The sequence below is a fragment of the Balaenoptera physalus genome, assembly GCF_965194825.1.
Source record: "Balaenoptera physalus genome assembly, chromosome: 14".
Taxonomy (NCBI): Eukaryota; Metazoa; Chordata; class Mammalia; order Artiodactyla; family Balaenopteridae; genus Balaenoptera; species Balaenoptera physalus.
Window position 1 is genome coordinate 38,841,290 of NC_138893.1, and position 22,611 is coordinate 38,863,900.

At 35.9% G+C, this 22,611-nt stretch overlaps 1 protein-coding gene across 1 annotated transcript in view; it reads left to right on the forward strand.

Moving 5' to 3' along the window:
• Positions 1-21,225, forward strand: part of CCDC186 (coiled-coil domain containing 186) — a 47,039-nt gene extending 25,814 nt beyond the window's left edge. Inside the window, exons 6-16 of the mRNA XM_082424031.1 lie at positions 549-668; positions 4,036-4,140; positions 4,607-4,705; positions 4,873-4,959; positions 6,555-6,697; positions 9,834-10,089; positions 10,735-10,924; positions 12,114-12,194; positions 14,258-14,468; positions 15,708-15,927; positions 16,612-21,225. Coding sequence (XP_082280157.1) covers positions 549-668; positions 4,036-4,140; positions 4,607-4,705; positions 4,873-4,959; positions 6,555-6,697; positions 9,834-10,089; positions 10,735-10,924; positions 12,114-12,194; positions 14,258-14,468; positions 15,708-15,927; positions 16,612-16,695 — 1,596 coding nt within the window. The 3' untranslated portion in view covers positions 16,696-21,225. The remainder of the gene's footprint in view (positions 1-548; positions 669-4,035; positions 4,141-4,606; positions 4,706-4,872; positions 4,960-6,554; positions 6,698-9,833; positions 10,090-10,734; positions 10,925-12,113; positions 12,195-14,257; positions 14,469-15,707; positions 15,928-16,611) is intronic.
• The last annotated feature ends 1,386 nt before the right edge of the window (positions 21,226-22,611 follow it).

Consider the following 22,611-nt stretch of genomic DNA (forward strand, 5'->3'; position numbering starts at 1 on the left):
GACCAGAATCTTAATGTAACACTTACACATCATAGAATAGAATTTATATTTTACTTGTAGAAAAGCATGTTCTTACATGCTGTCCAAGGAGATTTAATTACTGTGCTATTCAGAGTCCTTGCTATTAACTAGCATCCTCATGGCGTGGTCTTGTGTCCAGTAGGTTATCATTTCTTGGTAATCAATGTTATTTTTTATTAATTAACTTTTAGTTCAGGAATGTTGTCATTGTTCTCAAGAATTCTGGCAAAACCAGTTTAATTCATATTTCACCTTAATGTCAGCCAGTTGAGAAGAATCAGAAAGGTATGCTTATACTCACAGCGTACTAGTTGGTTAAAATATAAATGTTAATCATCTTATGTCTATTAATTGGTTTTAGGCTTTTACTGTCCTCTTATGATTTGAACTTTAAGTCAGTTTATAGGCCATAATGTGCTAGCCCTGAATTATAGTATTATTGCATTGATTATCTTGAGATACAAAAGATACACAAATGATTGGTTGGTTGTTTAAATGAAAAATATGACCTAGTGATATTATTTTAGGAAGGTGAAACTACTAGACTCGTCAGAGAAATAGACAAATTAAAGGAAGATATCAACTCTCACATCATTAAAGTAAAATGGGCACAAAACAAATTAAAAGCAGAAATGGATTCACACAAGGTGAGTACTGTAGTACAGTGGAAAAATTATTAGAATCAGTTTTAAGAGCACGTGCAGTAATAGTTATTAATGAGGCATAAAGCTTAGTGACTCCTGTAGGATAGCTTGGGCCTGAATATTTGGTGATGGTGAAAAGATATTTCCTTGCATGATTTACATATTAAATTGGATAGAATGTTGTTTTATCATTCATTGTTTTTAACCCCCCAATGACTTTGTTCTTTAAGCATTTTTAGTGTGCTGTATTTTATATTAAACATTGTCAGGTTCGGGGGAAGAGGAGAATATGTAGGTTATCAAAATTGAAAGTAAACTCTGGAAATTCTTAAAAAATTATTAGTGATACAATTCTTATAATCAAGAAATATGAATTTTTATTTAAATATAAACATAATAAAGAAAAGTTTCCTTAGCTGTTTATTATGAATATAATTCTGTTGGTATTGTGTATAATGAATATCATATTATTAAACAATATAATAAGAAGTGGTGATAAAGGCTGGTACCTGATGCCATAATTTTAAGCACTAACTGAACTGGTATAAGCAGTAATAAAAATCTGAAGATGATAGAATGTGAAGTAAAAAAAAAAAAAACTTTGAAATATTATTTAAACAAAGCCATGTTATTTATAACAGTTACCACATTTTCAAAAATAGGCTTAATGATATTGTTTAAATTAATCATTGGCATCTCTTTAAATAATCCTAAATTGGTAGAACTGTTAACCTTTGGATATTTGTACATTATAATATCAGAGAAAACTGTAGGGAGAGGTGTCTGTGTTGACAGTGGTCAAAGATAGGTTAGAGAATGGTAGGTTTCTGACCTAATCACTGATCAGCAAATGAGTGTTAGGAAACTATATGGGCAGAGAAAGGACTGCCAGAAGGAGTAGGGGCAACAACCCTTAGGGCTCACACAGGGCTACAAACCATTTAAAATGTATTTGACACAGGAACCTCTCAGTTGCTATGTTTTGAATAAATGAAGTGAGTACCTACTATGTATCAGGCTCTGTTTTAGTTATTGATGATATGGAAGTGGGGGAGAAAACAGATAAAGTTCTGTTCTCTCTCTCTCTCTCCTCCTTCTTGTTGAGCTAATATTCTCATATTTTAAAAAACAATATTTGAAAAAAAAACAATGTTTGAAAAAGCCTTCAAATGTTTATATTTTAAAAATAACACAGTTTTAATGTAAGTCAAATTATTTTTAAAAGACCTGCAACTGAAAGTATGTAAGTAGGCACTTAAGTGTGTGGTAGGTTTATCCAAAAACAAAATGACGTATAAGAAGCGGTGTGTGAAGGATAGATGCAGTTTACATTAAGAGATGACAGGAAAGGCATTCCAAGTGGAGGAACAGCAAGATAAGAGAGAAAAGGGAGATGAATATTTGGTGTTTGGGAAAACCAGCCTAACTAGACACAAGGTTTATGTTAGGTATTCCTTCGTTAATTCAACATTTATTACGTGAACAATTAATATGTGGCAACTGCTGAGCTAGGTGTTATCCAGAAGCTGTATCCTCAGTGGGGGAAGCGTGTAAGCTACTGGACAATGTATCAGGTGTTACAATCTAGGGATTCCCTGGATTCTATCTATGGGAAGGCAGAATAGCAGCTTCTGCCCCTTTCTGAAGGGAAGCTACTAGGAGGAGATGATACCTAAACTCTCATTTGAAATCCACATGATAGCCCAAATTATGGGACTGGATGGGTACTCTGAAGGAGAACGTTGGAGCTACAGGTTAGGGCTGTACTTGGACAGTCACCACAGGAAGTCTAGCTAGTCAAGGAGACAGCGAAGGCAATGATGAAGTGGGCAAAAACAGGAGTATGTTGTCTTGTAAACATAGGAAGGCTATTCAAAGAGTCAGGAGTGATCAGAACTGGAACAGGTAAGTCAAGAATAAGAAATGAGAAAAAGCAATTGGATTTGATGAGAAAGTAGTCCCTGCAGACCTTCAGAATTGTTATTTTAGGAGAGTAGTTGGGAACAGAAACCAAATTGCAGCATGAATCTGTAAAAAAGTTTTGAATAGATACCTTGGCCATAAACCAAAGAATTGTCTTTTATGTGGGTCTACAAAGAACTGCTTAAACACTTTGCTCTTTTTGTCTTTTCAGGTTAGTAACTTCTAGTGATTTGATAAAAACTCTATCAAATTTAACTTTATTTAATGACTATCAATTAACTGTTCAGGCCACATTTAGTTTTTTGTCAGAAGCATAAAATGTTATTACTAGAATAGTATCTGACTCCAGTGGCAGTGCTAAGACAAGAACTTTCTCTACTGTCTGGTCATTATTCTCACCATTCATCACATCACTATGCCAACCTTGTTGCTGTCTGTAAAGGAGAAACCCAGTTTTCCTTCAGTGTAGGGAAAAATCCAGTTCTCCCTACTGTGGGTTTCTTCCCTTTGTGTCTGTTTTACTTTTACACAGAACACTTCACTTCTGTCACTTCTGGTTACCAATGTGTGAAGGCTTTTCCCCACAACAAGCAATTCTCTGTGATACCAGCTGAGTGGCCTACAACTTAACTCAGTTTTGACACTATCGATCCGGAGATAGTGTCAGATCCCACAGGTTAAAGGCTCAATTCTACAAGACTTCCCCCACCTCCCACTTCAGGCACCAGTCCCAAGCCCAGGTTATCACCTGTGCGTCTGATCAACTGGCTATAGATTGGAGGTTCTAACAACCCCCCCGCCTTGGGTTCAAAAATTTGCTACAGTACCACACAGAACTCGGGGAATGAGTACAGTTACATACCTTTACCAGTTTATTAAAGGACATTAAAAAGGGTCAGATGAACAGTCAGATAAAGAGATACATAAGGTGAGGTCTGGGAAGGTCCCAAGTGCAGGAGCTTCTGTCCCTCTGGAGTTAGGGTGTGTCACCTTCCCGATATTGGATGTGTGCACCATCTGGAAGCTCCCCAAGCCTCATACTTTTGTTTTTTTGCGGAGGCTTCATCACATAGGCTTGAGATTGATCATCAGCTCCATTTTTACCCTTCTGCTTTCTCAAGGGAATGGGGGACAGGGTTGAAAATTCCAAGCTTCTAACCATGGCTTGGTCTTTCTGGGGACCAGCTGTCATCCAGAAGCCATCCAGGAGTCCAGTCAGAGTCACCTCATTAGAACAAAAGACACTCCTATCACTTGGGAAATTATGAGGATTTCAGGAGCTCTGTGACAGGAACAGAGGTTAAAGACCAGTATTAGAACAAGAGATGCTCCTAATGTTTTTATCACTTAAAAAATTACAAGGGTTTTAGGAGCTCTGTGCCAGGAACTGGGGACAGAGACCAATATATATTTTCTGTCATCTCACATTGTCTTTTTGTCAATGCAGGAAACCAAAGATAAACTCAAAGAAACAACAACAAAATTAACTCAAGCAAAGGAAGAAGCAGATCAAATTCGGAAAAATTGTCAGGATATGATAAAAACATATCAGGTATGCTTAAATTTTTGAATAGATTAGTAACAAATTATGCCAGATATCAGTACTCTTGTTTCATAAATTTTTGTATCTACAATATTCGAAGTGTGGAATAGATTTGGTAGGGCAGCTAAATTAAATACGGGCTATTTCCTATGTTAAAGTACTTGCAGCTTAAATCGAGATCTTACTAGAGAAGTTTTTAACCAAATAAAAACACTAGAAAACGTTAGAAGAATGAAGAGTACAAGAAAAGGTATAACTTAAAAAAAAAGCCCACTCTATGATGTTATATATGTTAAGTATGCTCTTCTAGTTGGTGCAAAATTGACATATTTAAAATCTTTGAATACAGTCATCAATTTTACATACATGAGCTATGTATGTCACGATGAGGAAACTTAATTGCAAAAGCCTTCTTCACATTTCAAAACATAAAACTTTAAAAATTGTCATACTTTTGTCATTTCTTTCCCATTAGGAATCAGAAGAAATTAAATCAAATGAACTTGATGCCAAGCTTAGAGTCACAAAAGGAGAACTTGAAAAACAAATGCAAGAAAAATCTGACCAGCTAGAAGTGAGTAGCTTTGTTCTTTGTATACCTTGGATGGTATAATATAGAGGAGAGAAACAACAAGTACTTATTGCCAGCTACTTTTAAGGCCTTCTGGAAGGAGCAAGTAATAAATTTTAGATCTGGTTTAGCATATAATGATTTGTGGTTTCTTTTAAACTTTTTTAAAGATGCATCATGCCAAAATAAAGGAACTAGAAGATCTGAAGAGGACATTTAAGGAGGGCATGGATGAGCTACGAACACTGAGAACAAAGGTAATTCAGTCTTTAGTCATGACTCCAGAGGAAGGGTAAATATCTTTAATTTTGTACTCATTCTGATTTTTAAATCTTGGGGAAAGGATATTTATATAGAAATATTCCAGAATCAAAGAGTAGCATGTCAGTTCCCTAGCAACAAAATTGACTCTTAGAGAAATAAAAGTGTCTTCCATTTCAGTCCCTTTAAAGTGTTTGCCAAACATTCCTGTTTCACAGCACGTTTGCTTTATCTGTAAGTTATCCTTGGTCCTCTGTTACATGGGCTTTAGAGCTGTGTCAGAAAATAATAGGGACTGCCCTGGTGGCGCAGTGGTTAAGAATCCGCCTGCCAATGCAGGGGACACAGATTCGAGCCCTGGACTGGGAAGATCCCACGTGCCGCAGAGCAACTAAGCCCGTGCGCCACAGCTGCTGAGCCTGTGCTCTAGAGCCCATGAGCCACAACTACTGAGCCTGCGTGCCACAACTACTGAGCCTGCGTGCCTAGAGCCTGTGCTCCGCAACAAAGAGAAGCCACCACAATGAGAAGCCCACGCACCGCAACGAAGAGTAGCCCCGCTTGCTGCAACTAGGGAAAGTAGAGAAAGCCTGCACGCAGCAATGAAGACCCAATGCAGCCAAAAATTAATTAATTGATTAATTAATTAATTAATGAAAAAAGAAAAGAAGAAAGAAAATAATAGAAAGCCTTTACGTTTCTCCTAGGTATATTTAATAGTCTTGTATACAGTTTTTTTTTTTTTAATGTTTGCTTATTTATTTATTTATTTATTTATTTGACTGCGTTGGGTCTTAGTTGCGGCACACAGGATCTTCGTTGCATCATGCAGGATCTTCTGTTGTGGCACGTGGGCTCTTCGTTGCGGCGCGAAGGCTTCTCTCTACTTGTGGCATGTGGGCTCAGTAGTTGCAGCACACGGGCTCTCTTAGTTGTGGCACATGAGCTCTAGAGCACGCAGGCTAAGTGGTTGTGGTGCACGGGCTTAGGTGCCCTGCAGCATGGGGGATCCTAGTTCCCCGACCAGGGATCGAACCCACATCCCCTGCATTGGAAGGCGGATTCTTAACCACTGGACCACCAAGGAAGTCCCTTGTATACAGTTTTAATTTCTAACAACCTCTTAAATATTTTCCAATGTTATGGTTCTCATTGTAATAATATTTTCCCTTTTAATTAAGTGTGAAATATGTTATCATTATATATCTTTCATTTATTTAGAAATAGGCTTTTAGGTAACCACCTTGAATTTGCGATCACTTAATAATTTTTAAAGTGTCTTTCATGTACCTTTCTATTTGTTCTTCATGCCAGTACTTTGAGGTAGATAGGGAAGGTACATCCTCTTTTCAGATGAGAAAGTGGAGATTCAGCAAAAATGAAGTGGCATGCTAAAACTGCCATGACTAAATCATGAGAAATCTGAAACCGAAACCCAAGACTGTTAACTTCCTATTATATTTTCTTCATGTTAATTATTATTGCTTCAGAATTTAGCTTAGATTATTAATATATAACCACTGTCTGAAATAGCTAATAAAGAACAAGAAAATATTGTTTGTAGTTTAACTTGATTATGATTATTTGATAGGTAAAATGTCTAGAAGATGAACGATTGAGAACAGAAGATGAATTATCAAAATATAAAGAAATTATTAATCGCCAAAAAGCTGAAATTCAGAGTTTATTGGACAAAGTGAAAATTGCAGATCAGATACAGGAGCAGCATCAAAGGTATAAAATGAGCAACTTCTGTTTATGCTAATCAACAGGCTTTTTGATTCTATCTCATTTCTGTTTCTAAATGCAATTGGTGCACTAAATAAGAATAATTTTATATTTTACTAGATAAAAAATTTTTAATTCCTGTCTTCATTTGAACTTATTTTGGGTTATCTTTGGAGTTCCCATCACAGCTTCTAAAACTCAAAGTTTATATTCCCTAAACATTGGCAGTAGTTATTTATAAGACAGAATGGATTGCAGTTTTTTATCCGTTCCTTAGCTTTCAAATTCTATTACTTATACACAGTAGTTTTTCTTCTAAAAGGTAGATATGTATCTGTGTCTATATCTTTGCATGTATGTAGCTCAAGGTCAGGAGGTAACATTATTCCTTGGCTTCTTTTCTTTTTTTTTAATAAATTCATTTTATTTATTTTTGGGGGGCTGCTTTGGGTCTTTGTTGCTACGCACGGGCTTTCTCTAGTTGCGGTGAGCAGGAGCTACTCTTTGTTGCGGTGCGCCTGCTTCTCATTGTGGTGGCTTCTCTTGTTGCAGAGCACGGGCTCTAGGCATGCGGACTTCAGTAGTTGTGGCGCATGGACTCAGTGGTTGTGGCTCCTGGGCTCTAGAGTTCAGGCTCAGTAGTTGTGGCGCACAGGCTTAGTTGCTCCGCGGCATGTGGGATCTTCCCAGAGCAGGGCTTGAACCTGTGTCCCCTGCATTGGCAGGCGGATTCTTAACCACTGCACCACCAGGGAAGTCCTATTCCTTGGCTTCTTATAAAACCATTTAGCTAAATTCTACTTACGACATTACCTGAGAGAGCCTGGATTCAGGCTGGATCAAATACCTTCTTTTTCATACCCTACCAACACCCAGGCTGCTAAGTATTGCTGAAGAAATCTCAACGTCATCCAGATTGGTGCTGCTATAAATTCATGGTTAGCAACCTCAACTGGGAATACTAATGCACCTCCAGTCCTACCGTATGTCCTTAGTCAGAGCCTTCTCCCCATCTTCTTAGCATTATTCCAAACCTTACTGCTTTCTTCACACTTCTGATCTTCCCTCTCACCTTGCTCTTTACTCTTGTCAGGTGATTACCTCTTACTTCACAGAAAAAAAGGGAGCTGTCAGGTGACACTTCTCTCAACCTCTTGCTATCAGTCCTATGAACTTGCCTGCATCTGCAGTCATTTTTCTTTTCCTTCTGTTATTATGGAAGAAATGTTCCTATTCTTTCTGAATCAAATTGTGGTCTCTACTCCTACTGTGGATCCCGTGCTCTTCTGCCTTCTCAGGGACTTTCCTTATTATTCCTTCTTTATCCTTTATCTCTTACCTCCCTCTTTTTACTGACTTTTCTTCTTTCTATGTTTAAATATTATATCTTAAAGACATCAAAACTCCTATGATCTCCTTTCTCCCTTTCTTCACAACCAGAAATGTCTTTATAGAATCATCTATGCTCGTTCTCCATTTCTTCACATGCTTTGTTCTTCTGTTCCTCTCCATTTATTCTTATTCCCCAGCATTCCATTACAAAGTGCTAATGCATCCTTAAATATAGTAGATAACTTCCCAGGTTAAGCCTTGCTTGAATTTTCAGTATGGACACACTAAGCCCATTACCTTTCTTGACATGCTCCGTTCTTTTGGCTTCATTTCCTTGTGCTTTCTTGGTGTTCCTCCCCACTTTCTGGCCAATCTTTTCTGTCTCCTTGGCAGCCTTCTCTTTATGTCATAAAGCTGTTTTTTGTTCTTATTTTATTATAACCCTGGGTGATCCTAACTCTTCCAGTAGTGTGCTGCAGGACCTTCAAGTTAATTATCGTCAGCCCTTTTTGCTGAGCTCCAGATACACAAGTATCAAAGACACCTCAAACTTATAATATGTCCAATACTGATTCATATATCTTGTCCACAAATATGCTTCTCTGATGTTCCTGAGATGAATGATGAGTGTGACATCCACATGATTTTCCAACCCAGGAACCTGGGGGTTACCCTTGGCTCTTCTTTCCTTTCCCTCACACATGTAACCAGTCACAAAATATTTTTGCTGCCAACTCTTTCATATCTTTCAAGTCCATTTACTGTTTACATCCCCACTGCTACTACCATTGTCCAAGCCATTATCAGCTCTCATCTGGCAAACTGCCATGGCTTCCAAACTGTTTTGTTTTGTTTTTTTTTGCTTACTTCCCTTTTAGTCTGTTTCCTACACTGTGGTTAGCATAATCTTTTTTAAAAAGGAAATCTCAAACCTCTCAATGATTTCCCATTGCCTCAAGGATTGCCTAGTGAGTTCAGATGGCTTAACATGGCTTGGAAGATCATTAGTAACCTTGCTTCTCCCTCTGTGCCTTCTCCTTCTTTATTCTGTATTTCAGCAATAGTTGGTTAACAAATGTTAATTAATTGTCTCCTAGGTGCCGAGCCCTGTGTTAAGTGCTAGGATATAGTACTGTCCTTATCCTCATCAGTATTGAACATCTGTTTGTTAGTACCAACAAGAAGTCATTCTCTTGTTCCCTTCCCAGCTTTGCACATACTCTTTCCTCTACCTGGAACATATTTTGTTTTCCTACTCACTGTTACTTTTCCTTTAGCTCAGGAATTAGCTAACTATGGCCCAGAAGCCAAATCCAGCTCACTGCCTCTGTTTGTCAATAAATTTTTTTTGGGAACATAGCCACTCTCATTCCTTTATGTATTATGTGTGGCTGCTTTCACACTACAGTGGCAGAGTTAAACAGTTGCAACAAAGGCCATATGCTCCAGAAGCCTACATTGTTTACTGTGTGGGCCTTTTATAGGAAAAGTTTGCTAACCCTTTAAATATTAGTTTACTCATCACTTACACTAGCTTAGGTGACCCACTCTGTGCTTTCATCATCAAAAATGGTTTTTCACACTACTTGCCTAAAAGCTCTTTGAAAGCAGGGGCCATGTCAGTCTTGCTTATGTATATTCCCAGCTCTTAGTTCCTAGCATATATTAGGCATGCATAGTAATCCAAATAAATATTTGGATGAATGAATAAAAGTACCTTCATAAAGCATTTCATTCAATGAAAATTCTCAAACCATTAATGTCTTTTAATAGTTTAATTTTTTTCTTAAATATAAACTTTGTTTTTTAGAGGTAAACAAGAAATTGAAAATTTGAAGGAAGAAGTGGAGAGTCTTAATTCTTTGATTAATGACCTACAAAAAGACATCGAAGGCAGTAGGAAAAGAGAATCTGAGCTACTACTGTTTACAGAAAAGCTCACTAGTAAGAATGCACAACTTCAATCTGAATCCAATTCTTTGCAGTCACAGTTTGATAAACTTTCCTGTAGTGAAAGTCAGTTACAAAGCCAATGTGAACACATGAAACAGACAAATATTAATTTGGTAAGTATAAGTGTACATTTAACTTTTAAAGCAACATAGCAAGAAGCACAAATTAAATTTCCCTAAAAGCATAAACTTAATGGTAGTTGATTAAACTCTTTTTTTTGGCACTGACTTTCTGATAATTTCAAATCCTATGAGAAATGTCAGTTTTTCCTTTCAACTTATGCAGTTTATAATAAAAATGTTTCCCTAACATGGTTAGGAAGAAATACTTCACTTCTGAAAGTAAGAAAACCAGGGTTTTTGTCATTCCTAACTGGATTTACTATATATTTCTTAAAAGGGCTTTAAATTTCTATATTTTTATAGCTTAAAAATGGTTTAATATTTCCAAGTAGTGAGAGTATCTTCAGGTTACTCATAAAAATTATTTGAGACTTTAGTCCAGACATAGAGACCTGAAAAAAAAAATACAGAGACCTGTATCACATGTTGTTTTACATGTATAGAATGGCAGATGCATTAATATATCCCCCTGCGTTACTGTATAAAGAATTTGAGGAGCTCAGTAAACAAAACCTGATAAGGAGTGATGACAGAAGAATTTACTGTGAAAGACCTTGTATTTTTAAGGTTTTAAACTGTGAGCAGTAATTGAAACAGATATTAAAGTTGGTATTTTTTATCGTATTTAATATTTAGGAAAGTAGATTGTTAAAAGAAGAAGAACTGCGAAAAGAGGAAGTCCAGACTCTGCAAGCTGAACTCACTTGTAGACAAACCGAAGTTAAAACATTGAGTACCCAGGTTGAAGAATTAAAAGATGAGTTAGTAACTCAAAGACGTAAACATGCCTCTAGTGTCAAGGATCTTACCAAACAACTTCAGCAAGGTATAAAATTCTTCTACACTTAGACCTTGAATGTTTTTGTTTCTTCTCATTGTTAAGGATTTACAGAAAAAATATATTTTACTTCAGTTTCTCCCACATTGATTAGAGCTGTATGTTCTTTTTAATGTATTAATGTTAATAAACCACATGGCTGACCTTCTTGTAGTTCCATGAATAGTTTATAGCATGTTCTATGTTAAAAGACATTTATTCACAGAACCATGAAATGTAATAATTGGGAAAGTACCTTACCAGGGCAGTAGTGTCTAGACTTTGTTGATCACATACTGCTGTCAATAAAAAAGTATTTAAGTATTTGTTCTCCAATTTGTAACTAGTTATTTGTAGATTTTAAACATGTATTACTCTAGTTTATGCACATTAGAAAAACATGAAAAATACAAATTTAAAAAGATTAGATTAAATATAAGTATAAATAGAGTTCTGATATTTTCTCCCTACCCTTGTCTGTGAGTTGTTTTGTGCAGCATCTAGGGTACCTGCCCCCACCTTGTAGACCTCCCACTTAGAAATCATTGAACCCTCACCCTTAATCTTAGGGGAAACAGATCCAGAAAGGTTATAAATTACCTGAACACAACAATTAACATCTAGAACTGGAACCCAGATTTCTTACATTTAAAAATTCATACAAATTGGGAGTCTGTGCAATGTGATTGGATACAAAGATGAATAAGAGATGTATTCTGACATCCTATTCTCTACTATTCCCCACTGCTTTATTTGTATTAAAATAGGGTGAAATATAGTAATATGGTAAAAGAGACTTAGCATTTACTTAATATAAATATATTCAGATATTTGCCGTAAGAATTTAGTTTGTTTTCATAGATATGATTGAAGGGAAATTTGGGGGAAATTTTTGGTACTGTAGAGCTCTTCGAAATCTTTCAGGACTCCAAAAGTTAGGTTCTGTGTACCTAAGTGATGCCAGTATCAGTTGTTATCATAATGTTGTTTCCATATGTTTTGTATATGACCTGTACATTTCTAGATGTCATTTTATATGAATGACCCTACAGCCCTCCTTTCAAAAGTACATATTCAAGAAATTTCTCTTGTTGTTTATGCCATTTTGGCCTAAGTGATTTTAGCGATTAAAATCAGAGATAGTGGGGGCCAATGGTCATGACAGTTGTCACAAGTAATCCATTTCTTTTTCCTGCAGCACGAAGAAAGTTAGATCAGGTTGAGAATGGAAGCTATGATAAAGAAGTCAGCAGCATGGGAAGTCGTTCTAGTTCATCAGGTGAAAAACTAATGGTTTTACAGTTGTTTTTTAGTGATTGATTATAAAAAGAAATAGCATTTTTCGGGAATTCCCTGGTGGTCCAGTGGTTAGGGCTCTGTGCTTTCACTACCGAGGGTGCGGGTTCAATCCCTGGTCAGGGAACTAAGATCCCACAAGCCGCAGCACAGCCAAAAAAAAAGGAAAAGAAATGGGATTTTTTGTTTTAAAAAGTATCGATATGCTTTTCTTTAATTTTGAATTATAAAAAGTAGTAGTTGTACATAATTATGTTGTAAAAAATATTTCCAGTTAAATGTTTAAGTTTAATCATTAGACAGGGTTTCAAGTTTGTCATGGGGTTCTATACCATCTGTCTCCCTACCTCCTTTTCCTTACCTGCTTCTTTATTCTGTGCAACAGTTTACTCTTCCATTTTAAAATTCAGATTTGTCCATCTATAGAGAGATTTGGTATAGTATGCTCTTTCTTTTTCTTTTAATTTTATATTACTTTTAACACCTGAGAGCTAATGAAATGGTCATCATTATATATCAGATTTTATATATATATATGTGTGTGTGTGTGTGCATTTGTGTGTGTGTGTGTGTGTGTGTGTGTGTGTTTTTAAATCTTTTTGCTTTTCTCATGGTAAATATACCTATAGTCTAAAGCAAAACTTAAGTCTATAAAATTATGATTGATAGCACTGTGAAAATGATAATTGGCAAAATATCAGCATATTTACCATTTTTGGAATGCCAGGAACCGTGCTAAATGTTTTAAACATATCATTTACTCACAGAACAGCCATGTGAAATAAGTGTTGTATTCCCATTTTACAGATGGGGAAACTTAAGATTCATAGTGTTTGCATGACTTTTCCAAAATCCACAGTAACAGATCTCTCAGGCTCTTGAGTCTGCACGCCACTACATTACACTGCCTCCCAGGAGTTGCACATTAGGGGAAAAAACATCATCAACTGTTACAATAGTGGGAAAATTGTGTAGTAGAAAGAACATGGGTTTGAGGTTACACATGGGTATTTAGATCCCAGCTCTACCATTTATTTGTGCATGACCTTGGATAAGATATATTACTTGTCTTAAATCTACACAATAGGGTTGGGAAAAAAATGTGTCTTTGTAGGTTAAAAAGGATTAGAAATTCTTCTCAAATGATATTGGTAAAAATAATAGCTAACATTTACTTAGTGCATACTATATATGCTGTTCATGCACTTCAGACATGTTAACTAATTTAAATGAGGATAACAGTCCTATGAGGCAAATCATATTATGATTCACATTTTGAGATGAAGTGACCTTGATACAGAGAGTTAACTTGTCCAAAGTCACACAGCTAGAAAGTGGAGAAGTAAGATTTGAACCTAGGCAGACTGGCTCCAGAGCTTAACCCACTGGCTATATTCTGTCTTCTGTCTTTATCTGTGTCTGTCTCAGTTTAATTTTGGTGTCACTTCAGACTTGTTTTTCTGACTTTTCTGGAGTTTCTCGTTTCTCTATTGCACTTACTCATTCTATTCCTGAGAGACATACTAGACCCTTCTTCCTTTCCTTCCTTCCTCCCTTCCTCCCTCTCCTCCCTCTCCTCCCTCCCTTCCTCCCTTCCTTATTTATGGCTGCGTTGGGTCTTCATTTTTGCGCACAGGCTTTCTCTAGTTGCGGTGAGTAGGGGCTACTCATTGTTGCGGTGCACTGGCTTCTCATTGTGGTGGCTTCTCTTGTTGTGGAGCACAGGCTCTAGGCGCGCGGGCTTCAGTAGTTTTGGCGCACAGGCTTAGTTGCTCTGCGGCATGTGGGATCTTCCCGGACCAGGGCTTGAACCCATGTCCCCTGCGTTGGCAGGCAGATTCTTAACCACTGCGCCACCAGGGAAGCCCTAGATCCTTTTTTCTATCACCAGTGTATTCAGAAACAAGAACTCAGGTCAGGTATGACTTGTGTTCTGTATCCAACTCTGTTAAATTGAATATATGAAAATGATAATAGAAGAAATAATATATGAGATTAGAGTTGACTCCAGACTAAGTACAATAAGTGGATTTTGTTTGTCTTCAGGGTCCCTCAATGCTCGAAGCAGTGCAGAAGATCGATCTCCAGAAAATACTGGGTCGTCAGTAGCTGTGGATAACTTTCCAGAAGTAGACAAGGCCATGCTGATTGAGAGGATAGTAAGGCTGCAGAAGGCACATGCTCGGAAAAATGAAAAGATAGAATTTATGGAGGATCACATCAAACAATTGGTGGAAGAAATTAGGAAAAAAACAAAGTATGTATTATTCTGGTACTGTAATCTGTGTTCAAAATACCATTATTCACATGGTAAAGTTATTGTGTTCAAAATTAATCATATCAAGAGCCTTTCTTTCAAAAAATAGTTCTTAAAACTAAAGTCATTCAGTTCCCAATCTTTTGTTGATCACTTATTTATGTTCTAGGTTTTGGGACTACAGACATGAAAGAAAACACAGGTCTTTCCTTTAAGGTGATACAGAGTTCAGTAGACACTGATTTTTTAAGATACTAAAATACCTTTGGACTTAAAATCAGCGCTCTACTTAGCTTTTTATTTTCAAGACGGTGGTTTTAAGAGATAATGGGGTTGTGGATTATCATTCCTGTTGGGCAGGACATAGTGAGATATTATTGGGCATCTACTAAATATAGTAGAGAAATATAAATATAAGGCACTGTGCCTGTGACTTAATATCTCATTGATTTCTTAAAACTACCCAGGGAGAGAATGAGTCCTCTAGTTCAGGGGTCCCCAACACCCGGTAATGCAAGCTCCCCATCGCTCGCATTACTGCCTGAACCAGCCCACCCCATCCCCCCAGGCCGTGGAATAATTGTCTTGCACAAAACTGGTCCCTGGTGCCAAAAAGGTTGGGGACCACTGTGTCTAATTTGACAGGTTAATTAACTGGGGCTCAGGTCAAATTACTAAATGTTCCAGACTCACCACTCATCCTGTAAGTGACAGACCAAGAGTTGGAAATCCAAACCCAGCTCTGACTGACTCCAGAGCCTGTGCTGGGCCAAATCCCTCTCACAGATACCATATTCATCTAAGTAATATTGTGGGTCTTTACCCATGACTTAAAAATTTTTATTTTGAAATAATTTTAGACTTAGAGAAAAATTTGCCCATGACTTTTAAACGAAAAAGAGTAAGACACAGTTTTAAGTTTAATGACAGGAAAATAGAAAATATTAACTGAAACTGGAACAATAAATTGCTCACATATTTTGATTTAAAGTAATAAGGAAAAAATAGAAAAGCAATGTTTATGTATCTTTAATCTAAATACCATGTTAGAACAAAAATGGGATTAAGAAACCATCTGAATAAGGAAAACCCCTTTATTTTCTAATATAGTTCTGTTATTAACTAATAGATAATTACTTTATGCTAATCATCTTTAAGCTTATGATTACTCGACTCTTGCAAGTTACAGTGTTTGTAATTCTGCAAGGCCATAACTGATAGTGCCGTTTTATTTTGCAGAATAATTCAGAGTTACATTTTACGAGAAGAATCAGGCACACTTTCTTCAGAGGCATCTGATTTTAACAAAGTCCATTTAAGTAGACGGGGTGGCATCATGGCATCTTTGTACACATCCCATCCAGCTGATAGTGGATTAACATTGGAACTCTCTTTGGAGATCAACCGAAAACTACAGGCTGTTTTGGAGGATACGTTATTGAAAAATATTACTTTGAAGGTATTTGTATTTCTCATTCACTTACCAACCAATAAACATGGCAAAAATGGTGCCTCTTTCATAGTTCGATCCAACACATGGATGGACTATTTCTGTAATGCGGGGTAGCCATTTTTTCCATAGATAAAATTTTGTGTTTTTCTCTTTTTGAAAAGTACAATTTTTAAAATTAGCAGGAAAGAAAGAAACAGCAAGAAAATCAGTTTAGCTGTTGGATAGACGCTAAGATGAGTCATTTACTGAGTCATTTACTTTGCAATGGGTGGCCTTTGACATATATTACAATTAGTTATAATTGATTACTGAGACTTTAAGATTGAGGCATTTATTTTCTAATGTATTCCAGCTTTATTTTATTTTTTGCAGCTATTATCTGACCCAGTTATTCTATCTGTGCTGTTTGGGCCTTGATGGTTAGTAATGGATTTAAAAAATAATTTTTTTAATCTGGTAATATTTTTAGGCACTAAAATTTGCTATAGCTTCAGTAAAAAGAGTGTCTGACTCTGAAGTGTACAGGATTACTTTAGTGAAAACAGCCGTGTGCCTAGTTTATCTCACATGGCATTTAAGACTGTCACCGTTTCAGTTCAGAATTTAGGCAAAAATAGTTCAAACTGAATCTTTTTACTTGTTATACTTAGTAGTTCTGTTTTTTTTCCCCTCTTTTTCCAATTGTTAAAGGAAAATCTGCAAACACTTGGAACAGAAATAGAACGTCTTATTAAACACCAGCATGAGCTAGAACAGAGGACGAAGAAAACCTAACACAAAGTTCTTCCTCAGTAAACAGACAAAAGCTACACAAGGAGCAGGTGCCATTGCCCAGTATTGTTGGAAACTTTTCCCTGCTTTGTGTGTCAGCCAGTAAAAAATTTGTTTTGCTTCATCTGTATAAAAAAGTACCTTTTTACAATACAAATGCATTGCTGTGTATACTGTAAGAATGTAAGCTTTGATGAAACTTGTTTTTGTGTGGTGACAGCCTGTCATTGAATCAGAACAACTTATTTAATTTGCTGATAGTCATATGAAGTGCTGAACATTATGACAAGGGCTTTTGAAAACCCCTTCTCCATATTTCTTCCCTTTAAAATATATAATGTCAAAAATGATTTCACTTTTTAAAATTATGCATGAAAGGACAGGTGTTAATCATTCAGTAATATGCTGTTTCTCCAACATGAAGAAAACTAAAGAAGTGATAAAAACTTGTTTTGACATTCTAATATAACATTTGCTTGTGTGTTAGGGATGCCAGTGAGTTCTTAAACCATTTGATTTTAATGGAAGCTAATAGGAAAGCTAGCTTTTGGTAACTAGCAATGATCAGGCATTGTATGCCCCTGTCAGGTTTCCTTATTTGTGCTAGGTACATTTTTTTCAGATTCGAATTGAGTTAATAGTTGAGTTTTTTAAATCTCCAGTTACATAAAATATGATTTTAAATAACCTGCTCATTTAGAGAATTCCTGTGGACTTCAGTTATTTTTTAAAATGTGAAATGGATTAGTCTCATTAGAACAGAGAGATGAATAATGAATTCTTTGAAACTGAAATACTTTAGTTTTACTGACATCAAGTATAAAGATAAATTTAAGATATTTATAAAGAACCAGTTCCCAAGAGAATCCAGCATATGGTACTGTTAACCATTTTATCTGTGCACCATTCTTTACTGTTGGTATAATTATATATTATAGTGAGGTGGTCTTACAGTCCCCAGATATGATGTGTTTGGTATATTTATTTAAAATACAAAATAATTACATCTCCGTAACCAAAGGAATTTTAGAACCAAATTTATGTATCCTGTTGGATTTTTACAATATTTATGATGTACACTTAAATGTTGACAGTCATAGTATCAGTATTTCTGTCATTGAATTTTTTTCTCACCTCTTGTAATTTCTCACTTATTTTAATTTCTGTGTGTGGTTTTTCACATTTCATTATATTCAGATAATTTCTGTAGTAGATACCTTGGCACATACACAGATGTTGCAGCAAGCCTCATTTTCGTTTTGGATTTTCACAACCTTCTTTCTCCCCTTAAGAGAAGTAAGCTTTGCGGTGATGGATTAAAAGCCTTTAAAGAATTGTGTGGCTTTAAAAGTTGGGCGGGGCTTATGGTGGCAATTTCCCTTTAATGTGTTTTAACTTTTTTTTAAAATCAACATTGCTTTAAAAGATCAGTTACTAAGGATTAGATAATTCAATGCAGCATTTTTTCTGTATATTGAGTTATATGTTGTCATCCAAAAACAAAATCTTTTCACTTCAGAATGGAAATACAAGTCCAGAAACATTTTATATTTAAAATAGCTATAAAAGTTTTAGCCTTACCATAATGTATCTTGTTCTTTTTACCAGTGATAATTTATCAAAATAAAGAAATGAGGGTAAGTGCAATCACATCTGAATTATTTTCCTAGTTGTTTTTGACAATACTATTGATACTCCCAAAGACTATTTAGAGTAGTCAACATAACTAAATTTTTACAGCTTCTTATGTGATATAGATTCATACACTACAATATTTGTTTTTTTCCTCCCAAGACACAAATTTATTAATGGAGACCAAATAGTGGTCAGAACCATAGTATTCTATGCCTATACACCTTAAAAATATATATACATTTTTTGCATACATATATTACATATGAAAATGAAACATTCCAATATTAACATTTGTGCCAGCATTCATTTAGAGAAGTTTAATGGTTAAACAATTTTAGAAGAATGTAATTATAAACCATATTTTGACTTATTATTACTTTTCGCACCCATAAATGTATGGAACTGTGGAAAACTTGAAGAAAATGCTTTATTTTCCTTTTGCTCTTTAGTTTCTACTATATCCTTTTGTATATGGATCAGGACTGAGCAAAGTGTGTACAAAAATGTGCATTTATCAGCTCCCTCTCTCTAAACTGATTCACAAACAGATTCTGATGTAAGCATTTAGAGGGCCTTCTACCCTTACTGTACTGAATATATGGAGAGAAGAATGGGGTGTCTAGAAAAGGAAAATAGTCTGGATAAACTTGAGATCTAGGAGAAATTTTGTTTTATGTGTTTATTATTAATTGAACACATCAAATGCTGTTTTTGTTAGCACTATTTTGGTTTCTTTGAGCAGGAAGTGATTTTTGTGTGTATATATATGTATACACTTCACTAGGTTTTAATTTTAAAGTGAATACTTGCTGTGACTCCCTTTTTCCCATACCACTTCAAACGTTAGCCTGATAAGTTTTAAGGATTGAAAATGGTGGGTTTGGGCAGAAGAATGAGTTTAAACTTTAGTGGTTTTTTTTTTTTTTTTTTAAACTTTCTATCCATAACCAGTTAAAGCAGATTATCTTGAAATTAAATTTTGTCAGGCTACCAACATGTTATTTATTCATGTAATAAACACAGTTATTAGAAACCTCTTATTGCCAGGCACCATACAGGGTATCATCATTATACTGATAGACCAGACAGGGCAATTCCTGTCTTTACGGAGCTTATGGTCTAGTGAAAACAGCTGGGAGGCAGTAGGAGCAGCTCTTTAAGCCTCTGCAGCTCACAACCAGCCCCTGTTGGAAGAGGGTTAATTCACTTGTGCAAGTATGTGACCCAGAAGTCTCACTCTGGCGTGAAGCTTTGGGAAATGAATCCTTGCTGAGGTACACTGAGAGCAGATTGCTGTTTTCGTGGTGGTTCTGCACATTCCTAACTTTTTTTCACAGCTTGATGTTTAATTATTCTTTAAGAAGAAGGAAAAAAAAATCCAAAGACTATAAAATGGTATTTGATTTTTGCCATTTTAGTAAATTATTAATGTCTCCTTGATGCTCATAAAGATGAATCTAATCACATTGTCATGCATATTTCCAAACTTTGTTTTACAGTATACTCTAAAGACTTTTACATATAATTTTAGGCCAAGATTTACCAGTAGAAGGAAAAAAGCACTAGAAACCATTAATATTGTAAATGTTATATATGCTACCGTGGTGAAAATCTTTTTATCAATCATGTTATTCCATATCATTAATTTGCCTTATGGATGCTGAGTCCAGTGGTCTATCTTCCAGTAACCTTTTTAAAACAAAACAATTCTTTTTTGACACTAAGATTGTTAATTTTTAACACCAGTTGGTGGCACTAGAAACCTGAAAATTTTCAAGGCTGAACAAGAGAAGATAATCAAAAGAGAATCCAAACAAAGAATTTTCAGGAAAATAAATGAAAAATATAATTGTATATTAAAGATGTATTTTTCTTCTGGAATGAAATTCTTTTTTAAAATGCATATGGCTGTCCATTTTGACTATAATGAAACTTGTTTACCTTCCAAAGTTCATATATATATATGTGTGCATTGTACAGATAATCTTTAGTTTGATTATACTGTTCATTTTGTAAATATGTTTCTGTATAAAATGAATCTTTTCAAGAGAATTTTATGTATATATTATACTTATTAAATAGGTAATGCCTATTTACCAAGTTGTATTTTACTGGCATCTTTGATTATTTATTTACACACACCACTTGCTAACAGACTGATTCTCCAGACTTGGCAAAACCTGATTCAGATTGCTTGAATTTTCTTTTTTAAACCAGATTAAGAATTTTTGCTTTCCATTTTTGTCTTTACTGATTACCATTAAAAGTCAGTGAACAATAGTAAGCAAATTGAATGCCACGTTGTATTTTAAATTTTTGTTTAAATTATTGATAGCAAAATTTGGCCTTTTATAAAAGGCCTTTTATACATGCCTATGTGAAAATTTCTCATTGAACTTGACAAGCCAGTAATAAATTCAGATTTTCCACAAAATTATGGAACTTACTTGCCCAAATTATCCAGCTTTAACAATAAAGATCTAATACGTTCAATAAAAAGATATTGAAATGGCATTAATTTCATGAAGGTAACGTGTATGATGGATATTTCACATCACAATGTGTTGTTTTCCATTTCTCTCAACAGTTCAAGTACACAGATTATGCAACATTCCTTAAAGAGTTTACTATTGGAAAGAATCCCCTGAAATCAGGATCCTTGGAATAAAGGTAAAATTAATAGAATAGAGGAAGCTTTCCTGACATCCTTAATAGTCTGCGTTCGGCGGCTTGTAGATTTGTTTGCAAGAGAAAGGAATATATAAAAGAAGAGGGTGAGTTATTGGAAGAGTATTGGCTTACGGTTCTTAACTTCAGTGTGACCCGCGATCATAAAAGACCGTTCCAACAAACTTAAATCCAAGTCTGTTTTTTCTTAATAAAGTCTGCTTCAATCAATGAGTGTAGAATGAACGCGCACTTCTTCAGGACCAGCAACTTGGGAGGATGCCTCCGACTGACCAGTGCTAATGCTGGTTTAATGATTCTGAGAACAGTGTAACCAGACTTGATGTCCCTGCCCCTGCAGAGATGCACCATTAATTCCTAAGTTACATTTGAGACTTGATTCTTATTTTTTAAAAGAAGCATCCACTTAAGTAGTTTTCTATTTCTGAGGAATTTTCAGCCTTTAAATTGTCCAAAGGCCATACTTCTTGCCAGTCAGACTTGACAGTCTGCCCCCTAATTGTACTTCAAAAAAAAGGATAGGATGTTAGACCTGAGAGGAAAATCTCTACCATTTAACCCAGTGCAAAAAGAGTTCTATTTAAAGTTTAGGATTCACTGAAATAAGAAAACTTAGCTTGTTGATAGTCAACTTCTAGTTACATTTACTTGGGAACTATATTAAATACTAGAATGGCTTTCCACATCATCCATTTCACGGTGTAGTTTTTGCTTTTAATAACTAAAGGCCCAAGGGCAGGAAATTGTGTGTATGTGTTTTCAGCATCCTTATGCTTTACTTGTTCCAAGAAATAGCAGTTAAACCTGCCACAGTAGCTATTGTTTCTTTGGCAGTTTCTTCTTCATGAAGTCTGACCAGGGAAGATACCCCCAAATGCCCACTGCCTCTGATGCCCTTGATCTAGTCTGCCCGCCCGCATGAAACACTTTCAGCTCTATTCCCACCAGAGCCCCCATAGATCCCATCTCCCCCAAAAAACAGGTCCCTAGGAGTCCATGCTAACGGAGGCTGTTGCTTTGGGCTCTCAACTGGCTTCTTCCTGGATTTTGTGTTTTGTTTTTGGGTTAATTTGGGGCAAGCCTGGAGGGGTTGGAGGGAGACCCTGCTGGGACTTGCAGGCCAAGAAGAGTCTGTTCCTGGCTTTCCTAATTGAAATTCAGAACCCACTTTCTTACAGAAATCGTATTTTGAAACAGTGACTGACTAAGTCTTATCAAAATTTATGAGTAAAAAGGCTTTGTGTGCTTGCCTGTAACATTTATTACCTTTTTTCTTTATGTGGTTAAATGCCTTCTAAGCTCCAAGGCACCAACTTTCAAAAAAAGTTAAAGCAGAGGCTTGGAAGCATAACTTCATGGCAGAACGGTGCTCCACATGCTCAAGCCCCAGGTGCCTTCTGAGAAATTGCGTGATCCAATATCACAGTCTCACAAAGGTGTTCTGAAGTTTAAGCAGTCTATCTGAGTAACCTATTTGCAAAGTGCATACTCTGAAGCACAAATGTTGCTGATGGCTTTTAGAGATCGCACTCTACCTGCAGGCATGACGTCGCTCCATTTCAGTAACAGCTTTGGGATAAAGCGGAAGAGGACCTT